General features: G+C 42.8%; 1 protein-coding gene across 6 annotated transcripts in view; it reads left to right on the top strand.

Annotated features, from left to right (window-relative positions):
* Scaper (S-phase cyclin A associated protein in the ER) overlaps nucleotides 1-20,339 on the top strand; it is a 477,645-nt gene that overhangs the window by 425,544 nt on the left and 31,762 nt on the right. For all 6 annotated transcript variants that reach the window (XM_074061919.1, XM_074061920.1, XM_074061921.1 and 3 more), the window contains 2 exons: nucleotides 3,757-3,912; nucleotides 19,776-20,013. In XM_074061919.1, the coding sequence (XP_073918020.1) occupies nucleotides 3,757-3,912; nucleotides 19,776-20,013 (394 nt within the window). The remainder of the gene's footprint in view (nucleotides 1-3,756; nucleotides 3,913-19,775; nucleotides 20,014-20,339) is intronic.

Below are 20,339 nucleotides of genomic sequence, written 5' to 3' on the forward strand. Positions count from 1 at the left end.
AGATCATATGACACTACAGAAATATAATCAGCAAATTTGAATTTGTGGCAAAGTGTCTAGAATAAACAACCCGGCTTCATAAACAAATAAGTTTGCAAAAGAGATTGAGAAGAGAAAGCAAGAGGGAAAGGAGCTACAGACTAAACGAGAGCTAACACATTGCCCAGTCACAACGTGTGGTTTTCTCTTTGATCCTCATTTCTTAAGAGACTACTTAAAATGTTAAGACATTTATAATATATTTGGAAATTTGCAGACTAGTTATTTGATGATATTAAGGAATTAATGTGGTTTTTCAGATGTAACAATGGTATTGTAGTTTGGATTTTTTGTGGAACTGGGGTTTGAACTCAAGGCTTGCAAAGCAGGCACACTACTGATCGAGCCATGCTTCCTGTCCATTTTGCTCTGGTTATTTTGGAGATAGGGTCTCACAAACTGTTTCTCTGGGCTGGCCTCAAACTGTGATCCTTCTGATCTCACACTCCTGGCAGCTGGGATTATAGGTGTGAGCCACCACTCCTGGCTTTCACTCCTGAAAGATCGGATTCTCTAGAGACACTGAAGCATTTGCTGATGTTACAGTGCAATGTCTTGGATTTACACAGATATGTGCGTAAGTGTTGTGAGTGGGTGAGCATACCATGAAGCGATGGTGGTCAAGCTGGTGATGAATGCTTGGGGTCTTGTTATCCTCCTCTATATTTGGTTTATGTTAAACTTTTTCAATTTTTTAATAATAAACTTTAAAGATATGAAATACAATGTTTATGGAGATATTTGCATGACATTGAAGGGGCCTTACATGGTTGAATAAACTTCAGTATTTTCAATCATGTGGGGAAATAATCAAAAAGAGAACTTGACAGGAGCTTGTTGAACTGTGGCTGTCTTTAAAAGATGAAATTCTGACCAACTTTTTCTACTTCTGCTTTTCCTTACAAGTAAATTTCTGCAATGAGCTTATTTTACTTTTTTTGTGGTACTGGGATTTGAACTCAGGGCCTACACCCTGAGCCACTCCACCAGCCCCTTTTTTTGTGATGGGTTTTTTCAAAATAGAGTCTTGCAAACTATTTGCCTGAGCTGCCTTCGAACCAAGATCCTCCTGATCTCTGCCTCATGAGTAGCTAGTTTTACAGGAATGAGCCACAGGTACCCAGCTCTGTTTTACTTTTATAGTCAGGAAAAATATTTTCCTGCTTTCTATGATTAGGATAATTTTAGAAACCTAACTTGAAATAATGTAAGCAAAAGAGGGCAGTGAAATGGCTTGTGTACCTGGGCAGGTCAAGATTTGGAACTAGCATTTCCTATCAATATACCAATGACATACTTCAAAAGAACTAGAAAGCATAATCCTAAAATTCATAGAGAACTGCTCAAAAAAAAAAAAAAAAAAACAAGAACAAGACAAAATAGTCAAAGCAGTCTTAAACCAAAAGAACAAAGCAGGAGGAATTTGTCCACCTGACTTCAAAATATACTACAAAGGTGTAGTGGTCAGAGCAGCATGGTGTTAGCATAAAAGCAGACACATGGATCAATGCAACAGAAGAGAGTCTAGAAGTAAATTTAGGCATCTGCAGCCAGCTGATCTTCACAGAGGTGCTCAGAGCATGCATTGGTGAAGGGCAGTCTCTTCAACAAATAGTACTGGGAAAACTGGATGTTCACATATAGAAGGATGAAGCTAGACCCCTCTCTCAACATGTGCAAAACTCAACTCAAAATACATAAAGACTTACATGTTTAAGACCTGAAAGCTCTAGAAGAAATGCTTCAGGAACTGGAATGGATGAAGGACTATTTGAACAACATTCCAAAAACACATGCAACAAAGCAAAATAGGCAAATGGGATTCCATTCACACAGCACAGGTAGCCAAATGAAGGGACAGCCTACAGAAGAGGTGAAGCCAGGGATGGTGGTGTACACTATAATCCCAGGAGACTGAGGCAGGAGGATCATGAGTTTAAAGTCAGCCTCAGCTAAATAGTGAGTGAAAGTCCAATCTGGACTACACAGTACCCTGTGTCAAAAAAAAGAATGGAAAAAATATTTGGAAACTGTACATCTGACAAGGGGTTGATACTCGAAGTTATAAGGAGTGCAGACATAATAGCACATTTTAAAATGGACAGTACACCCAAATAGACATTCCTTAAAAGCAGACAAACATGACAGCAGGTACAGGAAAAAATGCTCAAAATCATTAATCATCAGAGAAATGCAAATAACACACACAAGATACCACATTACTTCCATTAGAACAGCTGTTACCCAAAAGACAGAAGATACATGCTGACAAGGACAACAGTGTTGGTGGGGATATAAATTAGTACAGCCAGTATGGAAAACAGTATAGAGGTTCCTCAAAAAATTAAAAATAAAGCTACCACATGATCCAGCAGGCCACTACTTGGTATATAAACCAGGGAATGAAGCGAATATGTCCTAGAGACATTAGCACCTCTGTGAACATTGCAGCAGTGCGCACAGCAGCAAGAGAGGGAAACAGTGCAAGGCCCACCAACTGATGAATGGGTAATGACAGTGTGCTGTGCAACATTACGGAACACTGTAATAGTCACAAAGCGTGAGATCCTATTACGTGCAAAACTGGATGGAAATGGAGATCATAATGTTGAGTGAAATAAGTCAGGCCCTGGCATCTAGATCCAGTCTCTTCCCCTCCATCATCACAGTGTAGTGTTAAATTCAGGAAACTCAGTATGGGAAAAATAATCTCTAGTCAATATCCCATCTTACCAATTGCTGAAGTTGTGTCCTCCATAGATTCTTTTCCTTGTTTGCAGTCCTATTTGTACAGGATGTACTTGCTAGATCTTTTTAACCTTCTTTAATTTGAAACAGCTTTCATTCTGTCTCTGTTTCTCATGATACTGACATTTTGGAAGAGCACTAGCCAGTTAGTTTTGTGGAATGTGCTTAGTTTGGGTTTGTCTGGGTTTTCCTCACAATTAGATTAAGGTGATTAAGATTATTTTTTGTCAGTTCTTTTTTTTTTTTTTCCTTTTGCAGGTAAAATTCTCATTTGTTGTACTTTTAATGATAATTGGGCTTTAAAACTGGAGAATCTACAGTTGGCAATAGAGTTTAAGTTGGAATGAGGGTGTCTGGGTAGCATCATTGTGTCTTCTAAACCCCTGCATTATTATGAATTTGGCTACCTGGTACTTGAAAATGTACTATTCTTGAGAGTGCAGAGGTCATTATAGATTATTTCACCTATTGTCAAGCTCTTTAGCCCAGGAAGAATGATTGATAATGGTGTTTTCCTTTTCTTTTCTTTTTTTTTTTGCGGTACTGGGGTTTGAACTCAGGGCCTTCACCTTGAGCCACTCCACCCGCCCTATTCTGGTGAAGGGTTTTTTCAAGATAGGATCTCACTGACCTATTTGCTTGGGCTGGCTTTAATCCACAATCCTCCTGATCTCTTCCTCCTAAATTGCTAGGATTACAGGCATGAGCCACCAACACCCAGCTTTGTTTTTTTTTGAAAGATAACACTAGAATAACCAAAAGAGAGAAGAGAGGGAAAAAATATAGACATAGTGACTTATTCATGACCAAATCTAAGGAAATGGGTACTTAGGATGCTTCATTCAAACCTGTGCCCTCTGCCTGTTGGATGGCCCCATGCCTGTGTACTGTAAGAGCTGTCATGAAGATGAAGATGTCGCTGGCCTGTGTGGCAGACTGATGGTATTCCTTTCTCTCTCCCACCCCCAGCTATGTGGTGAACATGGGTCTGATCGACACGCTGCATGCCTGCTTCCTGTCGGTGCAAGGCCCAGTGGACGAGAATCCCAAGATGGCCACTTTTCTGCAGCATGCCGCAGGACTCTTGCATGGGATGTGTACGCTGTGCTTTGCTGTCACTGGAAGGTAGGACTCAACTTTCGGAGCATCTCTTGAATTTTTTCCATCTTTGGTCATTTCAGTGGGGTGCAGCTACTCACTTGACTCCCTTTCTTCTTTGTCATTGGTTTTCCATATTGAGACATTTTTCATGTTGGGGTGACCACATGCTCCTGCCAAAATCTGGTTTTCTTATTGATGTCATAAACTTGACTATCAAGAGACTTAAGAGTTCATCCAGCCCCTCTTCCACTGAGATCTGGAGAGTCAGGTGATTTTCCATGAGTCAGTGACAAAGCCTCAACCAAATCACACGAGGCCCTCAGCACAACACAGCACCTGTCCTGGTGGTTGTGTTTGTCACTCACCTGCTTTCCACCACAGTCTCTAGATTTCTTCATTTTCCCTTCTGTTCCTTTTTCCGGAATATCTCCCTGAAGAAAGGAAGGGAGCCATCCTACAACAGCAGATCTCTGAAGTCACCATAACCCATGGGCATGGTTAAAGCCAGAATGCCAGGGACTACTGCTGTCCTGATGGTCTGTTTATACTTCCCCACCCAGTCCCAACCCTGTACACTGTCCTCAAAACAGTACTTCTCTAGAAAGGACAGGGCAAACTCTGAGTATTCTTTATTCTCTCCAGAGAGGATTGCAAATTACTGTAAGAATCACTTAAAACTGTGACTCAGTATTTCTGATAGGTGCATGACATATTCCTCAAGCATAGTGAAGGTGTTCAGTAAATAATTTCCTTACCATTAAATTCTAAATAGCATTTATTTGTACCATGAATTTTCTGTCGTTATGCATTATGCATTTTAAGGGTTTGTCAGGAAGAAAACTAATATTTGAAACTTATAAAATCTACCTTCTTAAAGAAATATCCAAAACACAACAAGAGGATTGATTGGACTTTGAGCACATGATAAAAGTGAGAGCACACAAAGGAGGGGTGAGGATAGGTAAGACACCTAAAAAATTAGCTAGCATTTGTTGCCCTTAACGCAGAGAAACTAAAGCAGATACCTTAAAAGCAACTGAGGCCAATAGGAAAAGGGGACCAGGAACTAGAGAAAAGGTTAGATCAAAAAGAATTAACCTAGAAGGTAACACACATGCACAGGAAATCAATGTGAGTCAATGCCCTGTATAGCTATCCTTATCTCAACCAGCAGAAACCCTTGTTCCTTCCTATTATTGCTTATACTCTCTCTACAACAAAATTAGAAATAAGGGCAAAATAGTTTGTGCTGGGTATTGTGGGGGTGGGGGTGGAGTGGGTGGTAAGGGAGGGGGTGGGGACAGGGGGGAGAAATGACCCAAGCCTTGTATGTACATATGAATAATAAAACAATAAAAAAAAAGAAATATCCATCTGTATCCAGTGACTACGTGCAGGGTATTTTATGAGGAGGAATTTATCTTCGAAAGTGAACGTCATCGACATTTTTAGTCTGCTATGCATACGATCCCTAAGCCCACCTACTCTTCCTTACTCTTACCTAATCCCTCGCCACAAATCACATTTCCAGGGAGATTAAAACTGCTTGAGATGTCAAGGAAGCCAAGCATGACCTGTATTCAGTGTTCCAAATTAGTCTCTTCCCTTCTGGAAATGTGGACAAAGCCCACCTTCCTCAGGGCAGAAGAGAACTCTGGGAGTGATATTTGTAGGCCCACTACTAAGTGGGGTCAGGTAGTATCTTACCACAGAGACTAGCAGCAGTACAGGGCTCTGTGTGGGGCATTGACACCTGCCAGCTCAGAGGTCACCAACTGCCTAGCTAATCCTTCCCTCCCTGGCAGTGTCCTCTCATGCAAGAGACCCTTTCCAGTCCTGGCTGTTCCTCTGTATTCCTCTGCATCTCAACTCTGTGTCACCTGTACTCTTCTTGAACCCAGATGCATATCACAAACATGAGCATTTCCAGATGTGGTTGTGCATAGCTTGTGATCTTCAGCTTTTGCTGACAGATTCAGTCACTTGAAATCTGTGGGACTTGAAAGAAATCTAAAGGTCGCCACAATCTCACTTTTTTCAGGGGAGTAGAGGGGAGGGGACTGGAGTTTGAACCTGAGTTCATCGGGGCTTTGTGCTTATAAACCAGGTGCTCTACTACTTGAACCACATCTACAGTCCATTTTACTCTGGTTACTTTGGAGATAGAATCTCACACACGATTTGCCCAGGCTGGCCTGGAACCTCAGTCCTCTGAGCCACCAGTGCCCAGCCACAATGTCATTTTTATACAGAAAGCAACTGAGCCAAACTGACCTGAATTAGGATTCAAGATTCTTGGTTTGATGCTCCTGCCTATACATTTGACTTCATACTGTTCAGAATGTGGGAGGTGTGTTGCATGTCTTTCAAATTCTCTCCATTGCACATGTAGAGAACAAAGATCCTCTTGTTAATGTGCAGTCATGCTCTTGTCCTAAAGACTAACCGAGCATCTGCCCTGTGCCAGATCCCAAGCTAGGAACAAATACGGCCCTTGGGGAACCCACGCTAGTGAGATCAGACTTGTAAACAAATAGCTATTACAAAGTAGCTGCAAAAGTAGAGAATGTGCACTGAAGAGGAAGGAAAGCATTCCCTGCTTAGGTCAAAAAAGGCTTCAGCAGGCTGAATCTTAAAGCACCCAGGACAAGTGGAGGGAAAATGCAATTAAGAACACTGCACAGAAGGATGTAGCAGATGCTGTTGGTGTCTTCCAGCAACTTCCTATGTTTCTCTGTCTGAGGTTGTTCTCTGGACAAGGGGCTGTTTGCCCAAGGACAGGGTTGTTGACACCTCCAGAGTGACCCTTAATAAATTGGTGGATAATATCCCAGGTTCCTTAACCCTCAGTGGGACAGTTCTGAAGTATGTTCTATTCAGTCTTTCAGAGGGTCCCCAGCAATAAGCTGTTCATTAATACATCTGTGCTACTTCCTCATAAATGATCTACTTGTGCCCATATCCTTGTTTCGGGATCTGCCAAGCGACAGTGATATGTAAAACTGCAGCATGCTCAGTCTGACACAGTCCAGGTCAGGCCTGTGCTGGAGCACAGCGGGACACAAAGCATTATGTTTGTTTTTTTGTTTTGTTTTGTTTGTTTTTTCATATGTGCATACAATGTTTGGGTCATTTCTCCCCCTTTCCCCCACTCCCTCCCTAACACCCCCACCACCACCGCCACCTCCCTCTCCCCCCCACCCCCTTGATACCTGGCAGAAAATTATCTTTAATTTTGCTGGAGTGTATAAGCAATAATAGGAAGGACCAAGGGTTTTTGCTAGTTGAGATAAGGATAGCTATACAGGGAGTTGACTCACATTGATTTCCTGTGCGTGGGTGTTACCTTCTAGGTTAATTCTTTTTGATCTCACCTTTTCTCTAGTTCCTGGTCCCCTTTTCCTATTGGCCTCAGTTGCTTTAAGGTATCAGCTTTAGTTTCTCTGCGTTGAGGGCAACAAATGCTATCTAGTTTTTTAGGTGTCTTACCTATCCTCACCCCTCCCTTGTGTGCTCTTGCTTTTATCATGTGCTCAAAGTCCAATCCCCTTGTTGTGTTTGCCCTTGATCTAATGTCCGCATGTGAGGGAGAACATATGATTTTTGGTCTTTTGGGCCAGGCTAACCTCACTCAGAATGATGTTCTCCAATTCCATCCATTTACCAGCGAATGATAACATTTCGTTCTTCTTCATGGCTGCATAAAATTCCATTGTGTATAGATACCACATTTTCTTAATCCATTCGTCAGTGGTGGGGCATCTTGGCTGTTTCCATAACTTGACTATTGTGAGTAGTGCCGTAATAAACATGGGTGTGCAGGTGACGAGGCGTTATGTTAAATGAGCTCCAAGAGTGTTAGGTCTTTGGTGGCTCAGGGGAAGACAGTAGCTAGACTAGAGCCAGTTGGTCAAGTAGGATCAAATTTCTGTTATAGAAAGAGTACTCATTCAAGTGGAAGAGTGTGTGCCCACTAATCAGAATGCCCTGAGTTTAAGCTTAGTGCTGGCAAAAAAAAAGTGAAAAGAAAACAGACACCTAGACCTGGGCTTAGCACAGAGTTGGTAGTCAGTGTTTCACATGGAGACGGAATGAGCGCTCCTGAAAAATGTGGAGATGACTAGAATTGCCTGGAGACAGGATTAGCATAGAGGCTCCTTTTTGATCCACGTGAGAAATGTTGAGTAGGTCAGAAAAATGGAGAGGAGGTAGAATGTAATGAAGAGAGAAGGCAGAGGGCAGAGGGGAGGAGGGAAAAATCCAGACTGACTCTCAGGTTTCTGACTTGGACATTTTAAGTACTAGATGATAGTCTCCCAAGTAGGAAGGTGAGCAGTTTTTCACAGAGGAAATATGACCAAAGCCCATATATGTATGGGTATGTATGTAGACATAAGTAGGATTATACAATTACTTCTATGTACGTGTGCAACTGGATTTTCAATAAATGAGGGATTTACTCCTGGTAATTTTTAAGAATCCTTAATCTGTTTTTTCCCCAAGTATAATTTCCTTCTCCACCCTCAATTGCTTAGCAAATTTCTATTAATAGGACTTAATACAAAAGCAGATTATTCTAGGAAGAAAAAATGTCCAGGTGATTTCCTGGAGTAATTTACCTAGGAAATTCTAGCAGTGTCAGTGTAAGCTGCTCCTCCGAAAGGGGTGAGAAAAATGACCCCTAATTGTTCTTCCTCTCACTCCGCAGTCTCCCTACATTTCCTGACCACCAGACCACATGGGTACAGAGAGGTTGTTTCTACCTCTTCAGACTTGTTTGCCTCTAATATTTATAGATCATTTGGTACTGCTTACCATTTCTTCGTGGTAATTACATTTCTAAGCTACACAGTAACCTGTTCCATGCATTTTGTTACATGCATTAGAGTTTCTGTGCTAGGTCACAGCCACATCTAAAAGGAAGGTCTGTGGTTTTTACTTTATTGCAATAATTCATATAATGCCTGTTTTGGCTAACAGAAACTAGGCAGAGCCAGAGTATCCAGGAAGGCTTGTCCTCAAAGCCCTTTTGTGCCTAGCAGAAATAAAAGACACAGAGGAGGCCTACAGGCCTTCAGAAATTGCCTTTTGAACTGGCAGAACCTGAGATAATTAAGCAGACTAATTGATAGCACGGCTTTGAGTAAACACTCTGCAGTCTGCCGGTGGCCAGGCCTTTGTGATGGAGATTAAACTGGTCTCCCTTTGCCCCCCTCTCCCATTGTGCCCTTAATCTTCTCATTTTTACCTCGGTGCTCTGAAAGACAATTTGGGTGTCAGAATTTGTGCTGGTAATCCCTGCTGCAAGGTGGGGAGCAAAGCTTTGGCCCGAGGCTTCTGAGCCAGACTCGGTTTTAAACAATAAACTTGCATTTCTTTAAGTAAAAAGTGAGGTTGTGCTCCCCTGGTGAAAGGACTGAGTTTATTTCAGGATTACTACAGAATTATTCAATGGGAATCGCTCGCAGACTGTAATTGCTGATCACTTGAACAAAACTGGGCAGTGTGTAAAAGGACTTTCACAAATGCTTATTTATTTGTCCTTTATTATTAGTTTTAAAAGAATAGTTTTTAAATCTCAGGGCAGCACCTCACCTCCATAATTATGGAGGCTCAGAGAGCCTCCTTCAGGTGCTAACTCCTTAGCAGAACTAATAGGATCAGAAAAGTAATGAGTGATTATAAATTGCAACCAACTCAGACTTTTCACCTGCTCAGCAGTCATGGAGTGTGCTCATCCTGTGCAGAGCACTGGCAAGAGAGCCAGGAGGCCGTGACCCATGGTAAGACAGAGAAGGTTGGCAGACCTGCCTAGTTCTAATTGGATGGAGAAGACGCTTCTGAATTCTAGAGTATTTTTACACAAAGGGAAGTTTGCTGTTATGTGTATTTATGTTTTTCATTTTCATATCCACAAACTACACTGACAAAATATGTCTTAGCCAAGGTGTGGAAACCAGTGCGGTAAAAAGATAAGAATGATTTATAATGCAGCCCATTCATTATGTGGATATAAACGAGTGCTTCTCAAGTGTTTAAGGATGCCTCCAAACCATTTGCACAAACAAAGGTAAACTTTAATTCTGCCTGCCTGCCTATTCATTCATTCATTGAACAAATATTTATGTAGCACTTGCTCTGTGCCAGGCCCTGTGCTAGGCTGGGAAGTAGGAGAAAGAAGATACATATGCAGATATCCATGGTACATGAGAATGATCAAGAAGACAAAATGTAACACACAAAACTTAGCTCACTGTATGGTGCGTGTAAATGCTTAATAGATGTTGGCTGCCAGCATCGTCCTCCAACTCTGATGGAGTTCAGAGAAAGAGAGAACACTCTTGGCTGTTTATAAGGATTGGCTGTTTTCTAGAGCAGCTAAAATTTAACCTGGGCCTTGAAAGATAGGAAAGATGAGAACATTTAGATTTGAGAAAAAGTTGGACATCAAAGCAGAAGAATATGAGTAATGAATGGCATATTTGAGCTGGACCTTGAGATGGATGTGGTGGTGATTTTAATGCTGTTAGGTTCAAATAAGATAAGTGTAAAAAGACTTTGTCAAGTATATAAAATGATTTGCTGAGGTGTGGTGGCAATAGTGTCATTAAAAGCCTTTGATCCGGGAAGTGACCTGCTAAAACAACAGATTTTCAGAGCATTAGTCGGCATCATATGAAGAACGTACGGGAAAGGAGGTAGAAGTGAGCTGGACCATTAGCAGTTGTCTGGACAAGAGACAAAGGGGATGGAAAGAGGGAAACTTTGAAACCTTCTGGAGTCTCTCTTTTTCACTGTGGTATCATGCATCTCCTGGTCATCAGACTGCAGACCTCATCATCTCTGCTCATTTTTCCTCATGCCCCAGATCCAATTTGCTGCCACATTGCCAAAGTCACCTATCTGACCTTCCATTCAGGTTTGAATCTTTCCAGCAGTCCTGCAAGTCACTATTTGAGTATCTCCAATGACAGGGAGCTCATTACTTAATAAGGAGCCTGTTCTGTCATTAATGAATTTCTTGATGCTTAGAAAGTCTCCCCTTATACCAACCTGAAATCTGTCTGTGGACTGCTACCTGTCAGTACTATTGCTGTTTGCTCCTTGGAGACACACAGATTAATCTAACCCTGCTCTTCTCCCTGAACTCCCTTGGTCTCACCATACTTCCTATTTTCCTTTGCTTTTCTTCCCTATTCCAGTTACTATGGCTGTGTAACAAATTACCCCAAGGTTTAGAGGCATGAAGTAACCATCTGTTGCTCTCACAGCTGGCCTATTGGTCAGGAATTCTCTCGAGGTACAGAGAGGATGCAATATCTTTGTTCCACAGTGTCTGAGGCTTCAACAGACTTGGGAGCTGGAGGTTGGGATTATCTGAGTGCTCCTTCACACATGCCTGCAATTGATGCTGCCGTCAGCTGAGGGAGGATCCGTGCGGAGTCACTGCATGGTGAATTCAGGCTTCTTCATGGTGGTGGCTGGGTTGGGAGAATGAGTCTCCTGGCAGTGAGAGAGCAGTTGGGAGCCATCTCACTTTTAGGACCTCACCTTAGGAGTCCTCACTTCCACTGCATTCTATTCACTTATGCAGTTATGAAATCCCACCCAGCCTCAAAGAGAGGAGAAGTAAACCTGGCTCCTTGATGGGGAGCATCCTAGAGGAGTATATGAAACCAGAAATAGTGCGGTGGTTGTATTTGGAAAACAGCCTGCCACATTCCAACCTACCCCCAGAATAAATGAGTTGCCGATGTCCTGTTCTCATCTGTCTTCTGCAGTCTCTGTACTCTTCTGTACTATCTCGTTTGGTACTGTCACCCTATCTCTTGGCATGGTCTCTATTAACTCCTCATTTTTTTGTTGTCTGAAGGCTTGGAAAGAAGTCTTACCATGAGCATTGGGCAATAAAGGGAGTAGAATAGGATGAGGAAAGTGCAACTAAGGGAAGTAGCATTTGTTGACCACCTTTAATGTGCCCTGGGCTAAGTGCTGTATGTGAGTTATCTCCCTGGAAGCATTTAGAGTCCTGCTCACACTGTCCAGGGAAACCATAGCGCCTCTAGACTGACAAGCAGGAAGGCTATTCATATCCTAAGTATGTGGAAAGTGAGCAGAGTACAGAAGCAGGAACTTGTCGGCATCTCTGTACTCCTGGCTAGGCAGTGCTGAAAATTCCATCCCAATTGCTAGAAAGCCCTAGTTGACTCACGGGCAGAAAGATGACCACTTAACTGGTGTAAATGAAGTTGAATGCCCACTCCATGCTAGGCATGCCAGAGAAACAGGGACAAATCTAGGTTCAGTCCCCACTGGCTTGCCATACCCACAGTTGACAGGGAAGATAAAGGACAACCCTCACCAGGTTTAGTGCAGCAGCTTCTGTCCAAGATACATTTGTAGCAGGACTCCTGCTGGTGTGAAGAGTCTGAGGGGCAGGATCTCAAGGGGAAAACCTGTTGTGTGGTATGTGTTGAGAAGCTCAGGTTGGGGTATCAGTTCCTGGTTCCCCAGTTCTGTGGCCTATGACAAGTTCTTTAGCTTTGCAAAGCCTGTTTGGTCACATAGAAAAGTGAACTGATGTAGGGCACTGGTGGCTCATGCCTGTAATCCTAGCTTCTGATCAGGAGGATTGTCAGGGCAATCAGGGCAAATAGTTTATGAGACCATATCTCAAAAAAAACATCACAAAAAAGTGGCTTAAGGTGTGGGCCCTGAGTTCAAACTGCAGTACCACAAAAAAAAAAAAGTAAACTGATCATGTTTCGCTTATTGGGTTGGACAAGGTGAGGGCAAAGGGCTAACATATCTGTCACTCCTGCCTCTTACCTAAGATGTATGTACTTACACATACACACACACACACACACGATACCCACGTTGTTTGAGAAAGATACAAGATATTTCACAGAAGTATATACATTTTTTTAGTTAGGGAAAAAAAAGATAGAAATAAGAATAAAAGAAAATGGGTAGGAAAAAGGAAATCAAGCCAGAGCAAGTTAAGATGAAGGCAGAAGCCACGCTCATAGCAAGGCACTGACGGACATAGGCACTGACTGATGGACATGGCCTCCTGGAACTCCTACCAGCAGTTTCTAACAGGAACTTACATTTACTGTGTCAGATCCTGAGCTCACTGGCTTCTTCTCCTGACTACCCCATTCTGCTCACAAGTCCACACACCTGACCAGATTTTAAGATCCTGACTTCTCTCTCCCAGAATCCAGTCTAGTCCTATCTGATTCAAAGGAATGCTTGCCTCAGAAATATGAGATGGGACATACTACTTCTATCTCTTACCTGGTATTTGTCTACCTCTAGTTCATTAGTATATGCTTTATATTTTCAATTAAAAGATTTCCCCAGGGAAGGAAATTAAATATGCTGGCAGCTCCCCTTCAGACCCCTAGTACCAGGCTACCAACAAAGCAAGATCCCAGAAAATAGCTATTTACCGGCAGAGCCAGCATGCAGCAATGTGTACCACTGCCCTGTTCCAGGGCCCCATTTCCTGGGCCTACTCTTGACATAGGAAGAAGGGCCACCCATATCTCATGTCCTTGTTCCTTTAAGGTAAGAAAGAGACATCCAAGGCCCTCATTCCTTGCTAAGGTCATCTCTCTGTTACTTCCTTCCATTTCCTCAGCAAATATTTTCTTATTACTATCTATTGAGCATTTGCTGCTTGCCAGACTCTTCTCAAGGTATTGGGGATCCACTGGTGAGTAAGTTACTCTGCTCTCATAGGGCTGGACATGGTGGCTCATGCCTGTAATCCCAACTACTTAGGAGGTAGTTGGGAGGATCGCAGTTCAAAGCCAGCCCAGGAAAATGGTTATTGAGACTTCCATCTCAACCAACAAGCCTATAATCCTAGCTATTGGGAAGTATAGATAAGAGGATCGTGGTTTGAGGCTGGCCCTGGACAAAAACATGACACCTTATCCAAAAAATAACTAAAGTGAAGAAGGCTGGGAGTGTGGTTCAAGTGATAGAGCACCTGCCTAGAAAGCATGAGCCCTGAGTTCAGGCCCCAGTGCTTCCAAGTCTAATGGGGTGGGGAGGGTCACAATAAACAAATAGGAATTTTAGTTAGTGGTGTCATGAGAAAATAAAGCAGATTGAAATAGAGTGACTTGGTCAGGGGCTTCTGTGGCTGAAGACCCCTCTGAGCAGATAACACTGAGGCTGAGAAGGGGCCAACCATGTAAAGATCCAGTGGAAGCATATTCTATATGAGAAGAATGCTAAGGCTCTGAGGTGGGTGTGTTCCAGAAACAAAGACAGTAGATTCTGGAATGTGATGAACAAGATGAAGTCAGAAAAGGAAGGGCCAGGAGATAAGGACAGACATTAGAAATTTGGTGTCACTCTAAGTATGATGGGAAGCCATTTGAAGGATTTTAAACAGGAAAGGGGGTTAAAAAGTAAAACAGAGCATTGTCTACTGTGTGAAGAAAGGATTAGAGGAGCAAGCATAGAAACCAGAAAGATCAGTTAGGAGAATACTGTGGTCACCATGCAGACTCTAATAGGGCAAGTTTTTTCCTCCCAGTTGCTTACCTATCAGAAGCAATTCCCTTTACTGGCTCTGCCGACTGCCAAGTCCTAAAGATGAGAGAGGCCCAAAGTATCAGTTAAACTAGCCAAAACTCATGCGTCAGTACAGGGCTCCTTGCTGCTCACAGCGTGAGAAAACTGAAACTAGAGTGGCCAGACTGTTCCAGCTGAGAGGCATGGACAACAGCCCTGGCCTGCAGTTCCAAGAGCTAGAGGCAGATCCTGTTGTCATTCACCCAGGACTGCTTGCCTTCTCACCTCTGAGGCTCCTCCGTGCCCTTTCTTCCGATCACCTTAGTTTTCCCAAAACTATCCACTTCCTGGAGTCTCCATTCAGACATTTACCATAGTACCAAGTTGTTTCTAGCCTCTCCCTCTACTCTCCATTCCCATGGATGTCCTATTGGGCTGGCCTTCCCCAGTCTCTTCCAGGTTGTTGATCCCAAGCAGCTGTTTTCATCATCTATTGCTGTTCTCAGATAGGCTCCCTTTTCACAAGTTCCTTTTTGAGTTCAACTGAAACTAATAATAATGTGCTCTGGAAATTCTCCCAGGTATCTGAGTCTCTTCCCTGACTAATGTTCTCACTTATTAATTGTCCCAAATGTGTCATGCACACTCCTGGCTCCAGCTTTAGGATTTGCTACCCCTCTGCTTGAAAAACAGTTCCCCAATACCCATCTGAGTCCCTTTCTCACTTCCTGTAGGATTCTGCTTATACAAGTGCCTTGGAAGGGGCTTCCCAATCGCCATGAAGTGTCTTCACTCACACTCCTACTGCTCCTCTATAACACTTACATACCAGACATACTCATTCTCTCTCAGATGATAGATAGATAGATAGATAGATAGATAGATAGATGATAGATAGATAGATAGATGATAGATAGATAATTACGTTATATATTTTGTTTTTGTCTTCCTACACTGAAATGCGAGCTTCATGAGGTAAAGAGTATAAATTTAGTGCTGAATCCCGTGCCTACAGTGAACGCCCCCTGTGGTAGGCGGGGTAATGCTTCTCCAGTGGAAGCTGTGTCCTAATCCCTGAACCGTGGCTATTACCTTGCATGGAAAAAGGGGCTCTGCGGATATGATTAAGGATCTTGAGATGAGGAGAGGATCCTGGGTTACATAAGTCTGCCCATGTCATCACAAAGGCCCTTATAAACAAAAGAGGAAGGCAGGAAAGCCAGTGTTAAAGAGAGATTTGAAGAGGCTTTGAAGATGGGCTACAAGCAAAGGAGTGCATGCACTCTAGAAGCTGGAAGTGGCCAGGAAATGTGTTTTTCTTTCAGCCTCCAGAGGGAACATGGTTTTGAGATACTTCGATTTTAGCCCAGTGAGATCTATTTTGATTTCTGACCTCCAGAACTATAAGATACTTATATTGTTTAGAGCTACTAGCTTGTGGTAATTTGTTTTAGCAGCGATAGGAAACTGATACCCCTGCCATCACTAGACTGTAGCCTCCTCTAGAACAGGGACTGGGTCTTCTTGACCTTTCATTTCTCAGATGCTCTTCACTCCTGGAGCACAGGTACTTTGTGTTTTTTAACACCATTCTTTTTCACACTCACTGCAAAACCTGGTGAACAGTGATGTCACTGGACGTAGGTTGGCTTTCTTGGAATATCCCAAGATACAAGGGCCAAGAGCTGGAATATTGCTAAGAGATAACTCACCTGTCCCTGCACACTGAAGTCCTATCCGTCACTGGGTGAGATGGTCACTTAATCCCACCTACTCCAACAACGTGCAGACTTTTTGACTGCAGTTCTACAGCTTCAGGGGCTAAAATGGGACGTTCCTACAAAATGCCTCAGGGATTCCAGGACTAAAGGTGTGAACAAAGCCAAAATCCAAGAAGCTAGGATTGCAGCCCCGAAGACCACCAGCCCTGAAAGAGATCAGAGTGTTTCCAAGCCAGAAATCGCGATTTTTTTGGAGGTGGGAAGTAGGGGGAGAACAAACAAGCCAGAAACAAACAGGGACCCAATTACAGAGTCTGGAACTGCCCCCACTTATTTAAGCCAACCAAGGCCTGGTGTAGAGGTGGTTTATAATGCCAAAGATGGAGTGGATGGCCCTTGACTCATGCCCACACAAACCACTGGTTTTTTTTGTTTTGTTTTGTTTTGGCAGGGGGGCTAACTGTACTCTTCTATAAGGCACAGAAGTGTTTTCAGGCACTGGACAGGTGGCACTGTTGAAGTTTTCCCTAATTGAATCTAGCCTCACTGAATAGAAATGAATATCCCACTAAAATCTCTAGTTTTGGAATCCAAACAAAACATCTTAAAAATCTGGGAATATTAAAAGGATCTCAGAGTGTGGGTACAAAATTTCTGATGTAATTTTTTTCTTATCTTCCATGTACTTTTTACAGAAAACTTCATAACTCATGCCTGATATGAATAAGGCCTTTTAGTTTTTTATTATAAACATTTAGGCTTAAAGTGATTATAACTGACAGTCAACACCAACAGAGCCAGCAGCCTGTTCATGGACAAATTATCTGTATTTCAGACTAAATCAAAAGTAAATGTTCTCCAGAGTCCCTTCAGGTCTGTAGAAGTCAAGCCCCACCCCCCAGCACCGGAATGTTCAGACTCTTTTTGAGATGGATATCCCTTTCCATGAAGCAGTATCATATGCATTCTGAACCATTTTCACATCTGAGTTCTTGAATGCTTAGTTGATTTTCCTCACTCAACACTTTTGTTTCACAAGGAGAATATTTGCATAAGACTGAGGCTATGTGTTTTTATGATCTGTCTGATTAGTGTTTTCCTAAATAATGGTGCAAGGGAGGAGCTGTTCTGATGCCTTTGCTTATTTTATTTATTTAGTTTTTTTTGTATTTATTCCTTGAAAGGAGAAGTAGTGAGCTCATGTCATTTAATAAATACTCAGAAAGATTAAGTACTACAAAGGCCTTAATAATAAAGCTATACTCCTGAATACCCGCATAGAGCAAGGTAATGAGCTATTTAAAAGCAGCACAGCAATAAAGGAAAATCAGTATTCTGAATCACAGAACAGGAAAACTGTTGTCACCAGAAGTGGTGTCACTCATCCCTGAGGTTCTGCAAGCCTATTAGAAATGAGCTTTAGGGAGCTGTGTCTCCCAGCTTGTCATTGTTCTGAAAGGCAGGCAGTTTTAAACAAACACAGGCCCCTTTTTGGAACCTATATAATAAACTCAGACACATTAATCTCTACTCATGTCTCTAGTTAGGTTCTGACCCCTCACTCTTTCTGCTCTAATGGAAGGAAGTGAAGGCCAACTGACATTAGCTAACAGAAGTTTGTGTAAAGGTTCACATATGCCTATAATCAAATAAACATCCTTTCTTAAACTTGTCTTTTTATTGAGTCCCATAAGACAAAGATTTCTCCTATGATGATACAGGATTGCATAATAGTCTGTATGTACTTTAACAATGTTCAGTTAATTGCAAAATTTGAAGAGAAGGCAGAGAGAAAATAAGAAATTACCTCCTGATTGACCTGCATGTTTTGGTCCTAGATGTTTTGGTCTTTAAGGACAACTCACCGTCCTTTAAGAGTGAAAAGTCCCATGCCATGCGTGCGCCTGCCTCTGCCACTGACAAATCTGCATGGCCTAAAACATCTCACCTGGTCTGCCTAAGTGTTAGTTGCTTTGTGTATAGAAGAGAAGAATGAAACTTCCCTACCAACCATGGAAGACTGAAATAGGAGCGAGCTGAGACAAAAGAGGGAAAACTCTTAGAAGATCCTGCCGTATGCATGAAGTGACAGTAGTTCATAAGGGCTTCTTTCTTGAGAAGAGAACAAGGTGTACAAAGATGTCACATACTATGTGGCTGTATGCTTAGCACTATGACAAACAACACATTGAGGATATAAAGCTTGACCATGGTTATGAATAAAACTATTTTGATGCAACTACCAAATCGAAATGAGTAAAATTATCTCTTTGGGAAAAATAACTTATGAATTGAGAAAGGTAGATAAGATATTAGAAACTCACACCCAGACCTCCTAATTCTTATTTAGTTAGTAGTGTCTCTCGAGCTCTTCTGGACAAGATAATGAGGTAAACAGGTCTCTCTCCTTTCCCAGGTTCCAGCCAAAGGAATGACAAGCAAGTAGTAGAGGAAGAGCTGTGTTAGTGTTAAAAGCTGGGGAAGGGTCTCATCCCATGACAGTAGCATCGGCACTTTTGCTGAGTATTGTACAGGACATACCAGATTAAAGGAAGACTTTGGGTGGAGGCTTACAACTTTCCTTCCTGAGCAAAGGCCGAGTCCCACATGGAGGAGCACAGGGACCCCAGGGTCTGTGCAGTCGTTAGAGCATGTGTCCTGTCAATTGCAGCTCCAGACCTTGCATCTTCTCAGATTCAAACTCAGGAGAGGAAAAAGTGAAAATTTCCTTCCAAGCATGGATGGAAAGTGTCCCTCTCCGTGCTGCTAGCTCTGAGTGTGACATGTGCCAGAGAAACAAAATGTGCAGCTTCGCTTCAGGCCTAGACACCCTGAGCCCAAGCCAGAGTAAATAGGGAGGGAGCAGGGAGAAGTGGTTCCTCGCAGAGGAATCTCTGTCATTTCTATGAGGAGAAAAGGTGAATGAATTCTTGGAGCCATGTGTGCTTTGACTGCTCTCTTGGGCCTGGGTATTTCATGCATACCTGAATTCAAGGATGTGGGAGCAACTGAATTGCCTCAGTTGCTAAGCTGGCTTCACAATGGTTTGTATAGACCCAGCTCAGCACTGGCTTCTTCTTGGGACTCTGGCCTCTACAACCGGTTCCAGATGTCTCTGATGTTGGAACAGTGCCTGCAAAAGCAGCTGAAGGGTCTCCCTACCACAGTGTGCCAACACTCTGAAGGACTTTGGCACCTTGTGCTTTCTTGGTAGCTGCCTCTCCTGAAAAGAATCCCTTTGTATATCCAGAAAAGGAAACTGCAGTGTTTTGGGTCTGAATCCCCAAAGCTCTTACAGACGCTGTACAGTTTGGCCAAACCTAGGCACTAAACAGAGTGGAGCTACCTCGGCTACACAGTATGGGGAGGAGGGTGGTGGCAGCCTGAGCACTGGCTGCAGATTGCTCACTTGCCACCGCAACAGCAGCCTGGGCTCCCGGGGGAGGAAAGGGAAGTCACAGCACACTTGATGTGGAAGGCTGCATTTGTTCCTTGAGGTTTCTTGTTCCCTCATTACACTACTCAGATGGTTTGCTTTTAATGTCTGCTTGTCTTGTTCCATTTGACCTATAAAAATGCTAACATCCTTTAACTAGATTTCCCTCAAAGAGTTGAATGTTTCTTTGTCAGGTCATACAGCATATTCGACAATAATCGCCAGGATCCCACGGGGCTGACAGCTGCTCTTCAAGCCACAGACCTGGCTGGAGTTCTGCACATGCTCTACTGTGTCCTCTTCCATGGCACCATCTCGGACCCCAGCACTGCCAGTCCCAAGGAGAGCTACACTCAGAACACCACCCAAGTAGCCATTCAGAGTCTGCGTTTCTTCAACAGTTTTGCAGCTCTTGATCTGCCTGCTTTCCAGGTACCAACCCTTGGTCTGTGTTGGCATTAACCCACAAAAAGTGAGCATCTTAATGTAGGTATAATGTGAGGTTCTTCTGAATTGGAATCATATACCATCTATTAAGCTGCTGTTTTCTAGGAACTGCACTGGATGCTTTATGTGTGTTTCTTCTTTATTCTCCTAACTACCATACAAAATATTATTGTACCCATTTTACAGATGGAGAGTTGGCAGATTGGTCATTTGCCTAAGGTAACACATGGCTGAGTCAAGACTATTTACCCATGATTCTTCACTCCCAAAGCTGGCCCTGTGACACTCTGCCACTTAGAAACTTTCTGTCT

Source organism: Castor canadensis, chromosome 19 (assembly GCF_047511655.1).
Source record: "Castor canadensis chromosome 19, mCasCan1.hap1v2, whole genome shotgun sequence".
Lineage (NCBI taxonomy): Eukaryota > Metazoa > Chordata > Mammalia > Rodentia > Castoridae > Castor > Castor canadensis.